Source organism: Nerophis ophidion, linkage group LG12, assembly GCF_033978795.1.
Source record: "Nerophis ophidion isolate RoL-2023_Sa linkage group LG12, RoL_Noph_v1.0, whole genome shotgun sequence".
In the NCBI taxonomy this organism is placed as follows: Eukaryota; Metazoa; Chordata; class Actinopteri; order Syngnathiformes; family Syngnathidae; genus Nerophis; species Nerophis ophidion.
In genome coordinates, this window is record NC_084622.1 from 5,560,327 (window position 1) to 5,581,656 (window position 21,330).

Consider the following 21,330-nt stretch of genomic DNA (forward strand, 5'->3'; position numbering starts at 1 on the left):
AACGTGTCCTGGGTCTTCCCAGCTGGACGTGCCCTAAACACCTCCCTAGGGAGGCGTTCGGGTGGCATCCTGACCAGATGCCCGAACCACCTCATCTGGCTCTCGATGTGGAGGAGCAGCGGCTTTACTTTGAGTTCCTCCCGGATGGCAGAGCTTCTCACCCTATCTCTAAGGGAGAGCCCCGCCACCCGGCGGAGGAAACTCATTTCGGCCGCTTGTACCCGTGATCTTATCCTTTCGGTCATGACCCAAAGCTCATGACCATAGGTGAGGATGGGAACGTAGATCGACCGGTAAAATGAGAGCTTTGCCTTCCGGCTCAGCTTCTTCTTCACCACAACGGATCGATACAACGTCCGCATTACTGAAGACGCCGCACCGATCCGCCTGTCGATCTCACGATCCACTCTTCCCCCACTCGTGAACAAGACTCCTAGGTACTTGAACTCCTCCACTTGGGGCAGGGTCTCCTCCCCAACCCGGAGATGGCACTCCACCCTTTTCCTGGCGAGAACCATGGACTCGGACTTGGAGGTGCTGATTCTCATTCCGGTCGCTTCACACTCGGCTGCGAACCGATCCAGTGAGAGCTGAAGATCCCGGTCAGGTGAAGCCATCAGGACTACATCATCTGCAAAAAGCAGAGACCTAATCCCGTGGCCACCAAACCGGATCCCCTCAACGCCTTGGCTGCGCCTAGAAATTCTGTCCATAAAAGTTATGAACAGAATCGGTGACAAAGGACAGCCTTGGCGGAGTCCAACCCTCACTGGAAACGTGTCCGACTTACTGCCAGCAATGCGGACCATTCAAATTCAAAGATATTTGATATATATTTTATTTTCCAGTACTTACCTGTAGCAGTAGACGGAGATAGCAATGATGAGCAGCATTGGCACGATGACAGCAGGGATGATGATGTAGAGCGACAAATCGTTCTTCTTCTCGTACTGCACCGAGCCCACCACCCACTCCCCCTTCCCGAACTGGACCTAGAGACAAAACACACAAGGAGAGAGGAGAACGTCATTGATAGGTGTACGCTCGCCACATTTTAGACATGTGTTCAGGTATGGGTGGGGGTCAGCGCTAAAAGCGGCGATGTAATGGAAAGAGGGAATCTACATAATTGCCCCACATTTCTTCTTCTCAATTTTTTTCCCCCAGCAAACAGCTGCTGGATCATTGAGAGTTTTAGAATGCGGTAGGTCCTCGCACCAAGTGAACGGATCCATAAGTGTATTGAGTGTGACACTTCAATCAGGCGCTTTTCTGCTGCAGGTAGGCTGTTCTATTAAAAGTCCAGCGGTGTTGCTTTATTCCTGCAGCTAAGAAATGAAACAACAACTCCGAGCACTTACAAGGTTATATTTCATGTACAGAGTAGAGCTCAAACTAAAATCATGTGAGTGCCTGAAGGAAGAAACATTTTGGCTATTTAGGGGCTGGATTCCACGAGAAAAAAAGTACAATTGATAGTAAAACTAAACTATTTTGATGCGCGATTTAGAGCTGATTTTGATGAACACACGTATCAGTGGTTGTTGCTCAGCACAATATTGTGGGAGTAATAGCGAACATATGTTTTGGCTTATGTGTCATGTGACGCCAACCATAGAACAGCAAATGGTAATTATTTCCACAAAAGGAAATATGTACAGGCCGTCCTGGCTGCTCAGTACAACATGCCAATAATAGGTGTTGGATTGATTGAAACTTTTATTAGTAGATTGCACAGTACAGTACATATTCCATGCAATTGACCACTAAATGGTAACACCCCAATAAGTTTTTCAACTTGTTTAAGGGGTCCATGTAAATCAATTCATGGTAAACTACATTACAACAACAAAAAGCATTACGGGAGCGCAGACCTCCGCCAGGCCCTTTCTTAAAAAAGTGAAATGGATCAGCTCCAAAATTCAGAAATGTTGAGGGAAATACAGCTACAACTTTATGAGCTTGTCTTTCGCAAAATGAAAGAGAAGAAGTGAAGCCTCTTGTCAGTCATCGAGTGTTTTTGTCTCTGTTGGTTAAGGCGAGGTGACGAGCATACGTAGAACTCGAAGCTTGAGGTCCGGATCGGCGCTAAAAATCTGCTGACTTGTTCCTTATCCCATTACGGGCATTTCCCGAAAGTTGGATAAAAATCCACCCGTATCATTTTGAGTGATTTTACTAACTAACTAACATTAGTAGGAGGTAAGACAAGAGGGTGATCAATAAGCTATGGAAATGGTCATTATTGTGGTAAACTTGTCTATGTCCTGGTTGCTAAATACCTTCACCACATAAATTAAAAATGTGAATTACTTATTGCAACAACATAAATAAGAAATACCATATTTTTCAAACCATGATGTGCACTTAAAATCCTTTTTTTACCTAAAAACTCGACAGTGCGCCTTATAACCCGGTGCGCCTAATGTAAGGAATAAGTTTAGTTGAGCTGACCCACCTCGAAGCTATTTTATTTGGTACATGGTGTAATGATAAGTGTGACCAGTAGATGGCAGTCAAACATAATAGATAAGTGTAGGCTGCACAATGATGGCAATATGTCTTGAGTAAACAACACCAACATTTTGTATGTTCCATTGAAAATATAGAAGATTACACACGACGCTCAAAAATCTATCAAAATGTTTTAGTACGACTTTGGTAAGCTACGAAGCCGCACCGCTTCAAGAATTGTCGACGCATTAAACATATGAGTATTATTATAGTGTGTGTACAAGGTAAGACATTTTATCAGGCGTTTTGTTTCGCAATAATATGCAAAACCAACTTTTCTTACCTTCCGGTACCTGCTGATCTGTGTTTGGGATCTGCATAAGTCCTGAAAAATTGCGCACTTCCACGCCAACGCGGTAGTCGGAAGGCTACTTCTTTTTCTCTATCTTCATGTTATGGGACATTCACCCTCCGCTGTTGCTATTTCTAATATAAAGTAGTGTAAAGTTCTTACTTATATCTGTCAGTGAACTCGCCATGAAGCGTTAAAACATACCGGTGTAGTGAGTTCACATTATTCACTCAAGGAACTTTAGTTATTAGAGTTCCGGTCAGACGGTTTTTCACGGGACACATTTCCTGTGTTGTTGTTTCCGGATGAGGAGATGCTGCTCCTTTATTGATTTAAGTATAGTCTGAATGTCATTAAAATAGTTATCGCCATCTTTTGACATTTCTTCCACTCCCGTCCTTGCACGCTACACCGCTACAACAAAGATGACAAGGAAAAGACGCTGCCAAAGGTGAGCCACGTAATCCGGAAGCGACTGTCAAAAAGCGACTTGAAGATGATCTGTAAAACATCATCTATGCAACATTTTGACCAAGGTACCACCATTATGTTAAAGTTAAAGTACCAATGATTGTCACAAAATTATTTTCTGCATTTGACCCATCACCCTTCATCACTCCCTAGGAGAGGAGAGGAGCAGTGGGCAGCAGTGGTGGCCACCCGTGGGAATCTTTTTGGGTGATTTAACCCCCAATTCCAACCCTTGATGCTGAGTGCCAAGCAGGGATGTAATGAGTCGGCTGGGGTTTGAACTCACAACCTACCGATCTCAGGGTGGACACTCTAAACATAGGGGTCGGGAACCTTTTTGACTGAGAGAGCCATACAAGCCAAATATTTTAAAAAGTATTTCCATGAGAGCCATATAATATTTTTTTTAAGACTGAATACAACTAAATGCGTGCATTTTTAAGTAAGACCAACATTTATAATAAGTCTCTTATTCATTTGAATAACATGGTTATTCTGAAGCTAACCAACAAAAAATAAAATACTTCTAACCATTAATGCGACTTCTTGAACAGGTGCGGTAGAAACCGGATGGATGGATTAAAATGCATGAGAAGGTTTTATATTTTGAACGTTATTTTTGACACTGTGATTGCCAGCGGAATTATTCATTATTTACTGTTATTTGTTTATTATTTATTGTTAAGCAATATTAGCTATGATTTATCTGAGAGCCAGATGTAGTCATCAAAAGAGCCACATCTGGCTCTAGAGCCATGGGTTCCCTACCCCTGCTCTAACATGTAATGTGGACCACAAGGAAGTCTTTCAATTTAGAAAAAAAATGCGCCCTATAATCCGGTGCGCCTAATTTATGAAAAAATATCAAAAATAGACCATTCATCTACAGTGCGCCTTATAATCAGGTGTTCCCTATACTCCGGAAAATATATTAACAATTAGATTGATATCGCGCTTTTTCTATTATTAGATACTCAAAGCGCTCACAGAGAAGTGGGAACCCATATAAACATTTTTTCAGTTTTGAATAACACTAATGACTTTTTCCGTATAGTTTTACTTTTTACTGGTAAGCTCTTATTTTTACACTTGAAAATAGTTAATAAAGGCTTTACAATGGTGGTAGTTTGACCCTGGAACAGATCATTTGGATCTAAATGTGAAAAAATGGTAGATTCCACTATAATTGTGGTCTGGGAGCTAACAGCTAATGAAAAAAGGGTGGTTTTAGATAGAGATCCTGACCATTAGATCCAGCAACTCGGGTCGAGTGTCACGGCGGTGCCTCCGGGAGCGAGCGCTGGGCTGAGTGGAGGGCGGGTCCAGGAAGAGCTTGTCGTCCTGGAGAGTGTTGACCACGCAGGGGACGTCGCCCACGAAGGCCTTAGCCTCTTTGGCCGTCATGGCTTTGGAGAAGCCTCTTCCCTGCAGGAAGGGACAATTTTGACTTGAATTGCATCATATGAGACATAGTAAACGCAATACATTGTGGGTCTGGAATACAGTAGCTTATCTACATGACTAACAGCAAGACTTTGTGTTGTTTTCTTTAACAAGTTCAAAACATGGCGTGACGTGCGCCATCATTGACCGCCGCAAAAGTTGTCAGCATCGCGTCAGGAAAAAAACAAAACGATTTGTTTCCAGTGTGAAAGTAAAGCTAAGGAACTCGGGTTCGTGAGCTGATAAAAAAGCGGCAAATGGCTTGTATAGCAGCCGTGAGACGATCAAACATCTATTTTAACGCCATCACCTGGTGCATTTTTGTATGTTCACGGCATTTTAAATTTCAGACTGGTAAATTTGTACGAAGTACAAACAAAGTGTTTTAAAGTAAAGTAATAACCTCACTACATTTCAAGCACATAAGCGATAAAAGCCGCAGATTATGCGCAATTTGAACGGTGGACAATGAGCCTTAACAGACTTTGCATCCTGAAATTTTTCACTGGTACAAAAACGGACTTCGCTGACAAACTATAGATAAGTTCGAATTTGAAAATGGCGGAAGCTTACCTAGACTTAGACAAACTTTAATGATCCACAAGGGAAATTGTTCCACACAGTAGCTCAGTTACAAATGATGGAAAAGATGAAAAGGACAATGCATGTATAAAATAGACTAAAAGCAATATAAAATATAACATATATATGCAATATATACGTAATTCCACTATTTGTATTTATTTTTTCGATGTCGCGAGCCTACGGAACAGGCTACAGTTTGTCTCGGTACCGTCTTTTAATGCCTTTTTTTTTGTACGATCCATGTTAAACAAGTTGTTTGCTCTCTCTTGGCCATGTAAACACAAACTTTGGCCGTCAAAAAATGGCTACCGCGACTCCACAATGCATTGCAAAATCCTGTGCCCCTTCGAGACCTACAGTTGTCCCGATACCAATAATTTAGTACTGCTACCAGCACCAACATGTATTTCAATACTTTTCTTAGTAAGGAGGACCACAAAAAAATGCATTATTGGCTTTATTTGAATAAAAAATCTTACGGTACATTAAACATATGTTTATTATTGCAAGTTTGTCCTTAAATAAAATAATGAACCTACTAGAAAACTTTTCTTTTATTAGTAAGCAAACAAAGGCTTTTAATTTGTCTGACGATGTATGCAGTAACATATTGTGTCATTTATCATGCTATTATTTTGTCAACATTATGAGGGACAAGCTGTAAAAATGTATTATTAATCTACTAGTTCATCCATCCATCCATCCATCTTCTTCCGCTTATCCGAGGTCGGGTCGCGGGGGCAACAGCCTAAGCAGGGAAATCCAGACTTCCCTTTCCCCAGCCACTTCGTCTAGCTCTTCCCGGGGGATCCCGAGGCGTTCCCAGGCCAGCCGAGAGACATAGTCTTCCCAACGTGTCCTGGGTCTTCCCCGTGGCCTCCTACCGGTTGGACGTGCCCTAAACACCTCCCTCGGGAGGCGTTCGGGTGGCATCCTGACCAGATGCCCGAGCCACCTCATCTGGCTCCTCTCGATGTGGAGGAGCAGCGGCTTTACTTTGAGCTCCTCCCGGATGACAGAGCTTCTCACCCTATCTCTAAGGGAGAGCCCCGACACCCGGCAGAGGAAACTCATTTCGGCCGCTTGTACCCGTGATCTTATCCTTTCGGTCATGACCCAAAGCTCATGACCATAGGTGAGGATGGGAACGTAGATCGACCGGTAAATTGAGAGCTTTGCCTTCCGGTTCAACTCCTTCTTCACCACAACGGATCGGTACAACGTCCGCATTACTGAAGACGCCGCACCGATCCGCCTGTCGATCTCACGATCCACTCTTCCCCCACTCGTGAACAAGACTCCTAGGTACTTGAACTCCTCCACTTGGGGCAGGGTCTCCTCCCCAACCCGGAGATGGCACTCCACCCTTTTCCGGGCGAGAACCATGGACTCGGACTTGGAGGTGCTGATTCTCATTCCGGTCGCTTCACACTCGGCTGCAAACCGATCCAGTGAGAGCTGAAGATCCCGGTCTGATGAAGCCATCAGGACCACATCATCTGCAAAATGCAGAGACCTAATCCTGCGGTCGCCAAACCGGAACCCCTCAACGCCTTGACTGCGCCTAGAAATTCTGTCCATAAAAGTTATGAACAGAATCGGTGACAAAGGACAGCCTTGGCGGAGTCCAACCCTCACTGGAAATGTGTTCGACTTACTGCCGGCAATGCGGACCAAGCTCTGGCACTGATCGTACAGGGAATGGACCGCCACAATAACACAGTCCGATACCCCATACTCTCTGAGCACTCCCCACAGGACTTCCCGAGGGACACGGTCGAATGCCTTCTCCAAGTCCACAAAGCACATGTAGACTGGTTGGGCAAACTCCCATGCACCCTCAAGAACCCTGCCGAGAGTATAGAGCTGGTCCACAGTTCCACGACCAGGACGAAAACCACACTGTTCCTCCTGAATCCGAGGTTCGACTATCCGGCATAGCCTCCTCTCCAGTACACCTGAATAAACCTTACCGGGAAGGCTGAGGAGTGTGATCCCACGATAGCTGGAACACACCCTCCGGTCCCCCTTCTTAAAGAGAGGAACCACCACCCCGGTGTGCCAATCCAGAGGTACCGCCCCCGATGTCCATGCGATGCTGCAGAGTCTTGTCAACCAAGACAGCCCCACAGCATCCAGAGCCTTAAGGAACTCCGGGCGGATCTCGTCCACCCCCGGGGCCTTGCCACCGAGGAGCTTTTTAACTACCTACTACCTACCTACTAGTTCATTTACTGTTAATATCAGTTTTTTTTTTGTTTCAACGTGTTGTAACTGCACTTCTGTTAAAATGTAGTAATCATGTAGTCTTCTGTTGTTTGACACTTTACATTAGTTTTGTGGTGATACCACAAATTTAGGTATCGATCCGTTACCAAGTAGTTCCAGGATCGTACTTTGGTCATATTCAAAGTCCTCATGTGTCCGGGGACGTATTTCCTGTGGTTATAAACATAATATGAATTTAGAAAAAAGGAAAAAAGATTGTGTGACGATAAAAAATATCAATGTAATCATCGTAGTGTCAAAAAGATACACACCTGTACTTGTAACAATTACAGTAGATGTCAGGTGTAGATCCACCCCTGGCGTTTGTTTACATTGTGACGTCAAGGCTCTAATATTGGTATCAGAAGTGAAAAAGTTGCATGGAGACAGCTCTAACATCGTATCTTCCAAATATTTTTTTTTGTTATTAAAGCAGAAATAAATACATTGGTAGCTCAACCGGTACCGTATTTGATTCATTACTACCATGATACTATACTAGTACCGGTATACCGTACAACCCTAGTAAAAGTAAAACAACCGTAGTGACAAGTTGTAATTTGCAGAACACGTCTTACATTAGGCTAATGTCTGTATATAGCATGTCTTAAGTGGCCTGCAACTATGAGAGTGCTTCTCTAATGAACTGCGAAAGATGGCTAATTTACATGAAGAGTGTTTCCCCACAGAAAGTTTAAATACAATGATCCTCCAACACAGACGTACAGATGTAATAAGTGATGATTAGTCATACAGTTTATTTTGAACAAAGTTACAGTAAAGTACATCACATTTCCATAAAAAAAAAAAAAAAAGTACCGTATTTTTCGGACTATAAGTCGCAGTTTTTTTCATAGTTTGGCCGGGGGTGCAACTTATACTCAGGAGCGACTTATGGGTGAAATTATTAACACATTACCGTAAAATAATAATATTATTTAGCTCATTTACGTAAGAGACTAGACGTATAAGATTTCATGGGATTTAGCAATTAGGAGTGACACATTGTTTGGTAAACGTATAGCATGTTCAATATGTTATAGTTATTTGAATGACTCTTACCATAATATGTTACGTTAACATACCAGGCACCTTCTCAGAAGGTTATTTATGCCTCATATAATGTACACTTATTAAGGCTGTTGTTCACAATTCTTTATTTATTTTAAATTGCCTTTCAAATGTCTATTCTTGGTGTTGGGTTTCATCAAATAAATTTCCCCAAAAATGCGACTTATACTCCAGTGCGATTTATATATGTTTTTTTCCTTCTTTATCATGCATTTTCGGCAGGTGCGGCTTATACTCCGGAGCGACTTAACTCCGAAAATCACGGTAGTAGGAAGAAGTAGAGCCTATTTAATCCCAACTCTTTTTGTAAGCGTTTTCAAATGATACATTCTAAGTACGTCAAGAAAAATGTTCAAACCTTTTGTTTCCAACCTTTAATCCTCCTATTTGAATGTTATTTTAGAGCCTGATTTAAATATTGTTTCATGTAAATCCTTCATGATGCATGCATCACAATGCAAGCAGAATACAAGTTGAGGAATGATCACAAACATGCCTCAACACATCCTTTCTGCTTGCGGCACCGTCACAAGGTTGAAGGGATGAAATTCAATTTCTGATGGCGCCATAAACAATCACACCGCCGAGCAAGGATTTATTATTAAATGCGCCCTGTTATGCAATCATAAACTATCAGGTCTACTACGGGCAAGGGGAAATATGACTTTTTTTTAATCCTTAAGACACATCACTGTCATAACAACAGTGACTCAGCAGAAAAAAGGCGCCGTCATACTGATAATGCAACATCAACAAGAACCTGTCTCGGTCAGACTTGCCCTGAGTCATCCCTCAGTGATGATGGAGTATTTCCCATGATGGCCATCTCCAACTTTCTTTGTGCTTTCTTATTGTTGTGGGATGTCTTGTAATTTGTGATTGAGTCCTTATTTATTAACTTTCCATTTTCAATTTGGTTTACAAAACATTGTTTCATCATAATTATTAGAAAATTATAATTATCATTACCAGTGCTGTTATATTTATCGTATGAGATTGCATTATTTTAATGTGTTACTTTTGTTTACCTTTATTTGTTGTTTTAATATAAAAAAATTTTTATACAATTATAATCTATCGTGACATTATTATTATTATCGTTATTGTTAAATTTACATTGATATAATGAGTCGTTTTTTGATCGACATTTTTTAAAATACAATTATATAAATATTGTTAGCACTATATATAACAATGTTGTTTTTTTTCTATTATTCTATTTGTTTTTTTTTAATGTTAAATGTTTTAATTATAATTATGCATCATTACAATCATTATTTGTTGTATTTAAAGTATTGGAATACATTTGTTTAGTGTCATTTTTTTAGTTCACCTTTTTAAAAATGCAATTACACACATTATTACCACAATCTAATAATATTGCATTCTTTCTATTTAATATATTTGTTATTTTCGATATTTAGAATGTTATCTAATTATTTTGTATATTATATTATTATTGTTAATTGTTTGATTTACGGTACTAGATAACATTATTTCAAAAGGTAAGTTTTCTATATTTACTTGAAAAAATAAAATTACACAATTATTGTATTGCATTTCAACTATCTAATTATTATTCTGAAAGAGTAGTGAATTAGTGAAGTGAATTGTATTTATATAGCACTCTTTCTCTAGTGACTCAAAGCGCTTTACATAGTGAAACCCAATATCTAAGTTACATTTAAACCAGTGTGGGTGGCACTGGGAGCAGGTGGGTAAAGTGTCTTGCCCAAGGACATAACAGCAGTGACTAGGATGGCGGAAGCGGGTATCGAACCTGCAACCCTCAAGTTGTTGGCACGGTCGCTCTACCAACCGAGCTAACTAATCATAGTATTTACTATGGTTAGTTTTGTAATAAGTTTGATTATTTTAATAATTATAATACATTTTGTATTAATTATACATAATATATGCATGTTAGAAATAAACTCAAACTCAAGACTCAATGAGTATATATATTATATATTTATTGTAATCTATTTTTTGTTGTTGTTTAACTTGTATATGGTTGTACATCATTATTATATATAACCGTTGATTATAAAAATGTTTGGGGGAAAAACCCGTACCTTACCCGTACCTGTTTTTATAATTATAGGTATTTTTGTGTCTAAATGTTACAATTTCAATGTTTATATTAATATCCAGTATTACATGTATTTCAATATATTGTTTTTATTATTATTATTGCATCATTTAATATATTTTACGTATTGAGATATTTACATATTCATTATGTATTTTTCAAACTTTTACGTAGGTTGTTCTTGAGTAAACAGATCTTATTGCTGTTCTTTAAACACAATAAACCCTTTGTGTCCAAAGTTGGGGCTATGGGCCATTTGTAGCCCACAGCTTACAACAGCTTACATTTTATTGGAGAGCGGGGCAAGCAGCGCAGGTGCGATGCAGAGTACTTAACATAAAATGAAACACATTTGGCATCAGAACGTTAAAAATAAGGCTGACTGTCGAGCCAAATTGAAAACAACGTCCAGTAACATAAACAATTTGCGCTAAAGTGTGCACTCACAGTGACGATGATGATGCTGGCCTCCGTGAAGAGCCTCTTGGGAAGCTCGTAGAAGACGGGGTCCTGGTGGTAGTCAAAGTTTTTCAGCTCCTTCTCCCAGTTGTCCAGCTGAATGTACGTCCTGGCGTGCTGACTCAGCGATCCGTTGACCGTCGGGGAGCGGAAATGGATGACAGTGTCGCTCTTCTCATGGGCCACCTAAAAGAATCAGAATCAGAAGTACTTTATTAATCCCTGAGGGTAAATTGAGATTTTCAGCACAATCCCATTCAAGATCAGACAAACATTACGGGGAGACAGAAAAATGATCGCTGACGGGTCTGCCAAGTAATTGTTGGGAGTGTGTGTGTGTGTGTGTGGGGGGGGGGGGTTACAAAGAATCAACAAAACTTGCAACAGAGGGGAGGGAGCGGAGCTACGGGGGCCGGCCTCTGCTGTATAAGTGCCACTCAGCCGTCCATCACTCCTAAGGGGACTCAAGCTGTGGTGAAGGCGTGGGGTGGTTGTGTTTGGTTGTGTGTGTATGTGTGTGTGTGTGTGTGTGTGTGTGTGTGTGTGTGTATGTGAGGGGGGGGGGTGCTGCATATGCCCATTGTACAGGGTGTATTGTTGCTGTGTCTATAAGCCTGGAGCCGCTCAGCGGGATTTTATTTAAAAGGCGGCAAGGTAAATAGGTGGAGAGTAATACGTTATGGTGACAAAGTTTATGAGGCATCGTGCAAAAAATGGCTGTTTGAGGACTGTGAGAGGCAATCAACTCATGTTTTCATTGTTAGTAAAACCTCAATCTGTCACCCGAGAACCGTGCTGACTCACTCCTCCCCTTCCCGCTGTTCCTTTTACAATGCGCTGATATTTTTGCCGGCGCGCCATGGCTAGGTGACAACTCTACGTCGGCTCGTTAAAAATACAACAGCCTCGATGGCACCGTGACAACGTGAGATTGTGCCTTCGTGCGACATACACAGTGAGTTCAAGTTGTCAGTCACGGCACCGCCAAACTTTCACACCGCCGTTAATGCCTCCCGCGTCAACATCTGCTGCCTATAGGCACACGGCGCAGACGGGAAGATTGTTGACAATCCAAACTTTGTTATAATCAGTGACCGCAAAGAATTGTGTGGAGTTGATTGTTGGAAGCAGTCGGTAATAATAATACAAATAGGGATAAATAACAAATATGGTGCTTTTATAGGTACAGACCGAATTCAGGTGGTACTAGGCGATAAGGCTGAAAACTATATCACGAAATAGGATTTTTTATGATGATCGATATCGTTTATTATTGATACTTTTAATGACTCGTTTAAACTTGCCAATAAATACAGTGAAACTTACCAAGAGTTATTTATCAGTGGAGGGAATGTCTGGTAGATAGGTAGGATGAGTGCGGGAACAAGATATATTTTATTACTACCGCTTTAAGAGGTCGTCACCTGAAATGGTTTTCACTTCACAGGTGTGCTTGAAACTCATCGAGAGAATGCCAAGAGTGTGCAAAGCAGTAAGCAGAGCAAAGGGTGGCTATTTTGAAGAAACTAGAAGATAAAACATGTTTTCAGTTATTTCACCTTTTTTTGTTAAGTACATAACTCCACATCTGTTCATTCATAGTTTTGATGCCTTCAGTGACAATCTACAATGTAAATAGTCAAGAAAATAAATATAAACGCATTGAATGAGTAGAAGATGTGTCCAAACTTTTGGCCTGTACTGTATAAACCCCGTTTCCATATGAGTTGGGAAATTGTGTTGGATGTAAATATAAATGGAATACATTGATTTGCAAATCCTTTTCAACCCATATTCAGTTGAATGCACTACAAAGACAAGATATTTGATGTTCAAATTCATGAACTTGATTTGTTTTTTTTTTGCAAATAATAATTAACTTAGAATTTCATGGCTGCAACACGTGCCAAAATAGTTGGGAAAGGGCATGTTCACCACTGTGTTACATCACATTTTCTTTTAGCAACACTCAATAAACGTTTGGGAACTGAGGAAACTAATTGTTGAAGCTTTGAAAGTGGAATTCTTTCCCATTCTTGTTTTATGTAGAGCTTCAGTCGTTCAACAGTCCGCGGTCTCCGCTGTCGTATTTTACGCTTCATAATGCGCCACACATTTTCGATGGGAGACAGGTCTGGACTGCAGGCGGGCCAGGAAAGTACCCGCACTCTTTTTTACGAAGCCACGCTGTTGTGGCTTGGCATTGTCTTGCTGAAATAAGCAGGGGCTTCCATGAAAAAGACGGCAATTAGATGGCAGCATATGTTGCTCCAAAACCTTTATGTACCTTTCAGCATTAATGGTGCCTTCACAGATGTGTAAGTTACCCATGCCTTGGGCACTAATGCACCCCCATACCATCACAGATGCTGGCTTTTGAACTTTGCGTCAATAACGGTATGGATAGTTCGCTTCCCCTTTGGTCCGGATGACACAATGTCGAATATTTCCAAAAACAATTTGAAATGTTGACTTGTCAGACCACAGAACACTTTTCCACTTTGCATCAGTCCATCTTAGATGATCTCGGGCCCAGAGAAGCCGGCGGCATTTTTGGATGTTGCTGATAAATGGCTTTCGCTTTGCATAGTAGAGCTTTAACTTGCACTTACAGATGTAGCGACCAACTGTTTTTAGTGACAGTGGTTTTCTGAAGTGTTCCTGAGCCCATGTGGTGATATCCTTTAGAAATTGATGTCGGTTTTTGATACAATGCCATCTGAGGGATCGAAGGTCACGGTCATTCAATGTTGGTTTCTAGCCATGCTGCTTACGTGGAGTGATTTCTCCAGATTCTCTGAACCTTTTGGTGATATTATGGACCGTAGATGTTGAAATCCCTAAATTTCTTGCAATTGCACTTTGAGAAACGTTGTTCTTAAACTGTTTGACTATCTGCTCACGCAGTTGTGGACAAAGGGGTGTACCTCGCCCCATCCTTTCTTGTGAAAGTCTGAGCATTTTTTGGGAAGCTGTTTTTATACCCAATCATGGCACCCACCTGTTCCAAATTACCCTGCACACCTGTGGGATGTTCCAAATAAGTGTTTGATGAGCATTTCTCAACTTTATCAGTAATTATTGCCACCTTTCCCAACTTCTTTGTTATGTGTTGCTGGCATCAAATTCTAAAGTTAATGATTATTGCAAAAAAAAAATATGTTTATCAGTTCGAACATTAAATATGTTGTCTTTTTAGCATATTCAACTGAATATGGGTTGAAAATGATTTGCAAATCATTGTATTCCGTTTTTATTTACATCCAACACAATTTCCCAACTCATATGGACACAGGGTTTGATATATATATATATATATATACATATATATATATATATATATATATATATATATATATATATATATATATATATATATATATATATATATACACACACACACACACGAAGATGATCACCCTGACCTGGTCATTTGAAAAGTAGCTCGCCTGCTGAAAAAGTGTGGGCAGCCTTGATCTAAAGCTAAATTACACAGTTACAGTGGTTGTTTTCATCATTCTAAATGGGTTATATTTCCTATTTCCACGACCTCCGTCCGCAAAACAGCATCGTTTTGTCTGCTCCCAGTGGATTAATGTGCAATAATCCGATGGGTGAACATCCAATCGGTAGCTGGGCCAACATTTAGCAGCATATCTGGCAACAAATGAGGCTGGTTTAGAAAGTATGCGTTACAAGAAAGTGCTTCAGGAGTCTGAGCAGCAATGTAATGTGCATGTTTACACAAGAGGCCAGCACACATGCAGCGGGAAATGACTTTGCTGGACTTAAGTTTAAGAAGGTGACCAGCCCAGGCCTAGGAGATAACGCTTATTTCCACGCCAGCCTTTAATATCACTCCAGTCCCTCATGGGACGGAGGCAAGTGGGGGACTTGGCCCGTGAGTTGGGTGATAAAGAGCAACATAATCTCCCGCAAACCTTAATACTGGTATTAAATTTATCCCTGTAAAGGAAATGATCAACATTTTTGCTGCTTAGTGCTCGCCGCTAACACTGAGGAAAGGCAAGCTGCCTGCTGCCACTTTTAAGCCCTCCCCTCGCCTATTTGACAGAGTCAATCTTGCTTTCTTAAGCTGAAGGGGAACGCAGTGTTTTTGGCGGGAGCGCTATCTCCAATCCTACAGGTTTTAGGATTTATGGACTGGGAAGTAAGATGAAGTAACACTGGCTTAGGTAATCTCTGGGATCAAGCGGGAGGGGAAGTGTGTCGGCCAGGAGGAAGACGAAGAAACGCTTGACGAGGCCGGGAATGAATCACCGCTGTATTCGTAAAGATGGATGGACAGGCGGCAGGCGGGTACAGATAATAATGGAAAAAAAAAAAGGCAAAGGAGAAGTGAACGCATTCAAGAAGAGAAAATGAAGTGAAGAATGAAATGATGATTGCGTGAAAACAGATTGATGGGGACAATAGGGAGAGGATGGTGCAGATAATTATAGGGAATTGAAAAAGAAATGGAACACACACACACGAACGCACAAACGCACGCACGCACGCACGCACGCACGCACGCACGCACGCACCTCAGATGATGTCACGTTGTCTGCCCGGACATTAATGACGGCTCGCTGAATGATGTCAAAACCAGAACCGGTCACGACGATGTTTCTGCCGCCGCTGCAACACAAACACACACAATAGCTTCAAAATGGCATTCAAGTGAGAACATTTCAGGTGTCTAAAACACAACTGTACACTCGCAAAGTGGAAAAAATACGCTTAAAAAAGCCAAACCATCATCATGTGTGACACCACTTTAGACTTTAGTATATTTTCACTCAAGAGGCGCACCAAATTATAAGGCACATTAAAAGGGTCAAAATATTATTATTTGTCCCTACATTTAAAACATGTAATGGTGGTTCTTTGGTCAAAATGTTGCATAGATTATGTTTTACAGACCATCTTCAAGTCGTCTCTTCAGGATGCGCCGTTTTTTGGCGGTCTTATTTACGTGCCTCCACTTCGACAGCGTCTTCTCCCTGTCATCTTTGTTGTACCGGTAGTTTTTTTTAGCGCTTCCATAGCGAGACTACTGAGAGATATAAGTTAGAAAAGCTACCTTAGAAACAGCGAAAGCAGAGGATGAATAGACCACGAGAAGAAGATAAAGATAAAAAAAAATTTACTACATCGTCAACTAACTCCTTACTGTAATTTTTGTAATTTGAGGAAATCGTTATTAATAATGGGTCCGTTAAGTTGTGAACCACTACCTGTATTGGTTGTTACTACTTTATCTTTGACAAATATATAATTTTTTGGGGTAAATTTTTGTCCTCAAATCAATTAAATCATGTTATTAGAATGTGCATTTGTTTTTGCATTACGATGTAGCAATATTTTGTCGTTTTTTTTTTTTTTTTAAGTAATTTTGGAAGTCACAAGGCCTAATGTTTTTGCACGGCCTTTATGTAAAAACATTGTGTATTCAAGATAATGAAAAAAACATTTTATAGTGTTCAGAAAATGCATTTGTTTCATTAAATCTATAATTAAAGAATGTTGTCCACCCAAGTGGAAATTTCCCCAAATATGTAAAAACATTGTGTATTCAAGATAACTAAAAACTAAATTTCATAGTGTTCACAAAATGCATGTTTTCCATTAAACCTATAATTAAAGAATGTTGTCCACTCAAGTGGACATTTCCCCAACTATGTAAAAACATTGCTTGTTAAATAAAATTAAAAACAACATTTTATAGTGTTCGTAAAATGCTTTTTATCTATTAAACATATAATTAAAGAATGTTGTCCACCCTTGTGGACATTTCCCCAACTATGTAAAAACATTGCTTGCAAAGACAATTAAAAACAACACTTTATAGTGTTCGCAAAATGCATTTTATCAGTTAAACCTATAATTAAAGAATGTTGTCCACCCTAGTGAACATTTCCCCAACGATGTAAAAACATTGTTTATTAAAGACAATTAAAAACAACATTTCATAGTGTTCGCAAAATGCATTTTATCCAATACACCTATAATTAAAAAATGTTGCCCACCCTTGTGGACATTTCCCCAATTATGTAAAAATATTGCTTGTTAAAGACAATTAAAAACAATATTTTATAGTGTTCGCAAAATGCATTTTATCAGATAAACCTATGATTAAAGAATGTTGTCCACCCTAGTGGACATTTCCCCAACAATGTAAAAACATTGTTTATTAAAGACAATTAAAAACAACATTTTATAGTGTTCACAAAATCCATCTCATCAATTAAACCTAAAATTAAACAATGTTGTGCACCCTAGTGGACATTTCCCCTAAAATTTAAAAACATTGTTTATTAAAGACAATTAAAAACAACATTTTATAGTGTTCACAAAATGCATTTGATACATTACACCTATAATCAAAGTTTCCCCAACTCCTTGAAAAATCATTTTTTTTAGAATAATACAAACACTACAACAACTGAAGTTGGTTAACATAATTCATGCATCACAAGGTTGAAATGTTGGTTGTTGGTGTTATACTTGCCGTATCGTTGTTTAGATTAAGCTCAAGAGCAATATTATGCTGACTGAGCAGTTTGCTCTTTAACGCTATTACAACACTGGTTCTGTTGCTGTTGTGTTGTGCAAAATACTTTTTTTCCTAAACAAAAATGTTCCCAAAAGGTTTCCTTTCAACTTTCTGAAAGACTCCAAATCATTATTCAAGTAAGAAAATAAGTATACAAAATGATCAGCCTCTCTTAATTAACGCCTTGTTCCCCTACGCTTTAGAGAAATACATTTCCTGATTATCATATATGGTCCCATCTAAATTTGACATCTACAGTAAAAGGGACAAGCAGTAGAAAATGGATGGATGTGACTACATAATGATACCAGTGATGGTAAAGCGGACAACTACGATGATAACCATAGAACCATAAATGGAACTTAATAGATTATATGAAAGCTTCTGGCTTTTCAATACAATACATTGAATTTAATATAAATAAATGAAAACAAATAGCAGCAATACCTAGTAAAATGTCACTAGGTAACAATATTGCACTGCAAACACTTTGATGTCCCTGAAGGGTTAGTAGTTTTACTTTAAACATGTTAAAATGTGTCTTCCAAACAGTTAAAAAAGATTTTACTATGGCAACAGCTTACCCTAGAACGGATTAATTAAATTTACATTGTTTTCTACGAATATTTAAGACGTGAAATTAAAAACTAGGAGGTCGTCCCATTTTGCACATTGCTGGTAATTAAAGGGGAACATTACCACAATTTCAAAAGGGTTCAAAACAATAAAATTCAGTTCCAAGTGGCTTGTTGTATTTTTTGAAGTTTGCAACTCGCTCAAAGTTTTTTTTTCACTCAAAAACATAACAATAACACAAACCATAACGCAACAAATTGTGAGCAACATGATCACGGTTATCACCAACACGATAATGCTGAATTTACTTATACAGTTGCTAAAATATTTCAACCAAGTTTTTAGAAACAATATATAAACAAAAGCACAGTCGATGTGCACAATGGAATAGCTTAGTTGTTCAATGTGCAATTGGCAGCACTATGGGTGCGCGCAGATAGCTCGCAATTAGTGCATTTGGCTTACTTCTTCAGGTAAATAGCACAGGCATGTGATTTGAACTTAATGAAAAAGACTGAAAATAAGCCTGGGGTCTGGGGTCTTTTTTGTCAATAATAACATGAGTCCAAATATACAAATGTAGCTGTAAATGACACCATGAGCGTCCATAGTGATCCACATGATGTTAGTACATCATTTGAGGGAAACAGAAGGGGGCACATGTTATGTCAGCACATACATATGCTAAGGTGTTATGTATACCCTACTAACTTGTTTTGTCATTAAGAACATGAGTCCAAATTCACATGTTTTGTACAACGCCAAGACTGTACATCCATCCATCCATCCATCCATTTTCTACCGCTTATTCCCTTTTTGGGGTCACGGGGGGCGCTGGCGCCTATCTCAGCTACAATTGGGCAGAAGGCGGGGTACACCCTGGACAAGTCGCCATCTCATCGCAGGGCCAACACAGATAGACACACTCACATTCACACACTAGGGCCAATTTAGTGTTGCTAATCAACCTATCCCCAGGTGCATGTCTTTGGAAGTGGGAGGAAGCCGGAGTACCCGGAGGGAACCCACGCATTCACGGGGAGAACATGCAAACTCCACACAGAAAGATCCCGAGCCTGGATTTGAACCCAGGACTGCAGGACCTTCGTATTGTGAGGCAGACGCACTAACCCCTCTTCCACCGTGAAGCCAAGACTGTACATATAAACCACAATATGTTAGTAAAAACCCCGTTTCCATATGAGTTGGGAAATTGTGCTCGATGTAAATATAAACGGAATACAATGATTTGCAAATCATTTTCAACCCATATTTAGTTAAATATGCTACAAAGACAACATATTTGATGTTCTAATTGATAAAATTTTTTAATTTTTTTTTTGCAAATAATCATTAACTTTAGAATCTGATGCCAAATTTAGGGATTTCAACATCTACGGTCCATAATATCATCAAAAGGTTCAGAGAATCTGGAGAAATCACTCCACGTAAGCGGCATGGCCGGAAACCAACATTGAATGACCGTGACCTTCGATCCCTCAAATGGCACCGTATCAAAAACCGACATCAATCTCTAAAGGATATCACCACATGGGCTCAGAACACTTCAGAAAACCACTGTCACTAAATACAGTTAGTCGCTACATCTGTAAGTGCAAGTTAAAGGCCTACTGAAAGGAGATTTTCTTATCCAAACGGGGATAGCAGGTCCATTCTATGTGTCATACTTGATCATTTCGCGATATTGCCATATTTTTGCTGAAAGGATTTAGTAGAGAACATCGACAATAAAGTTTGCAACTTGTGGTCGCTAATAAAAAAGCAGACGATGTCCTCACATTGTTTATAATCATAGCCAGCAGCAGCAAGAACGATTCGGACTGAGAAAGCGACGATTCAACCCATTAATTTGAGCGAGGATGAAAGATTCGTGGATGTGGAAAGTTAGAGTGAAGCACAAAAAAAAACAAAAAACGAAAGAAAAGGCGACGACTCCAGGCGACGGCAGTGGGAGCGATTCAGATGCTATTAGACACATTTACTAGGATAATTCTGGAAAACCCCTTATCTTCTTATTGTGTTAATAGTGTTTTAGTGAGATTATAAAATCATACCTGAAAGTCGGAGGGCTGCGGTGACCGCCAGTGTCTCTAAGGGAAAATGGAGGAGCCAAGATCACAGCTGCCTTTTTTGACAGCTGCTGCAAGAAGTCGCATAGTCCGCTCAAGTCTCCAGTAAGAGCCGACTTAATATCACAATTTTCCCATCCAAAAACTTGGTGGTTGATATGTGGTAGAGAAACATGTTCGCTTGAGCGCTCTGTGTTAAAGCTTCACAACAAACAAAGAAACACTGGCTGTGTTTCGGTTGCTAAAGGCAGCTGCAATACACCGCTTTCCACCGACAGCATTCTTCTTTAATAGTCTCCATTATTAATTGAAAAAATTGCAAAAGGTTCAGAAACACAGATGGCCAAAATACTGTGTAATTATGCGATAAAAACAGACTTCTTTTAGCCGGGAGTGGTGCTGGGAGAACATGTCCGCTCCAACCAATAACGTCACAAGCACGCGTCAACATAAGCGTCATCATTCCGCGACGTTTTCAACAGGATACCTCGCGGGAAATTTAAAATTGCAATTTAGTAAACTAAACGGGCCGTGTTGACATGTGTTGCAATGTTAAGATTTCATCATTGATATATAAATTATCAGACTGCGTGGTCGGTAGTAGTGGGTTTCAGTAGGCCTTTAAAGCTCTACTATGCAAAGCGAAAGCCATTTATCAACAACATCCAGAAATGCCGCCGGCTTCTCTGTGCCCGAGATCATTTAAGATGGACTGATGTAAAGTGGAAAAGTGTTCTGTGGTCTGAGGAGTCCACATTTCAAATTGTTTTTGGAAATATTCGACATCGTGTCATCCGGACCAAAGGGGAAGCGAACCATCCAGACTGTTATCGACGCAAAGTTCAAAAGCCAGCATTTGTGATGGCGTGGGGGTGCATTAGTGACCGAGGCATGAGTAGTTTACACATCT

The 21,330-nt window shown here is 40.0% G+C and overlaps 1 protein-coding gene across 5 annotated transcripts in view; it reads right to left on the reverse strand.

Moving 5' to 3' along the window:
- The window catches only part of plxnb2b (plexin b2b), a 523,376-nt gene that overhangs the window by 77,969 nt on the left and 424,077 nt on the right, over positions 1-21,330 (reverse strand). For all 5 annotated transcript variants that reach the window (XM_061916746.1, XM_061916747.1, XM_061916748.1 and 2 more), the window contains 4 exons: positions 15,743-15,836; positions 11,184-11,381; positions 4,523-4,702; positions 856-992 (listed from right to left, as the gene is read on the reverse strand). In XM_061916746.1, coding sequence (XP_061772730.1) covers positions 856-992; positions 4,523-4,702; positions 11,184-11,381; positions 15,743-15,836 — 609 coding nt within the window. The remainder of the gene's footprint in view (positions 1-855; positions 993-4,522; positions 4,703-11,183; positions 11,382-15,742; positions 15,837-21,330) is intronic.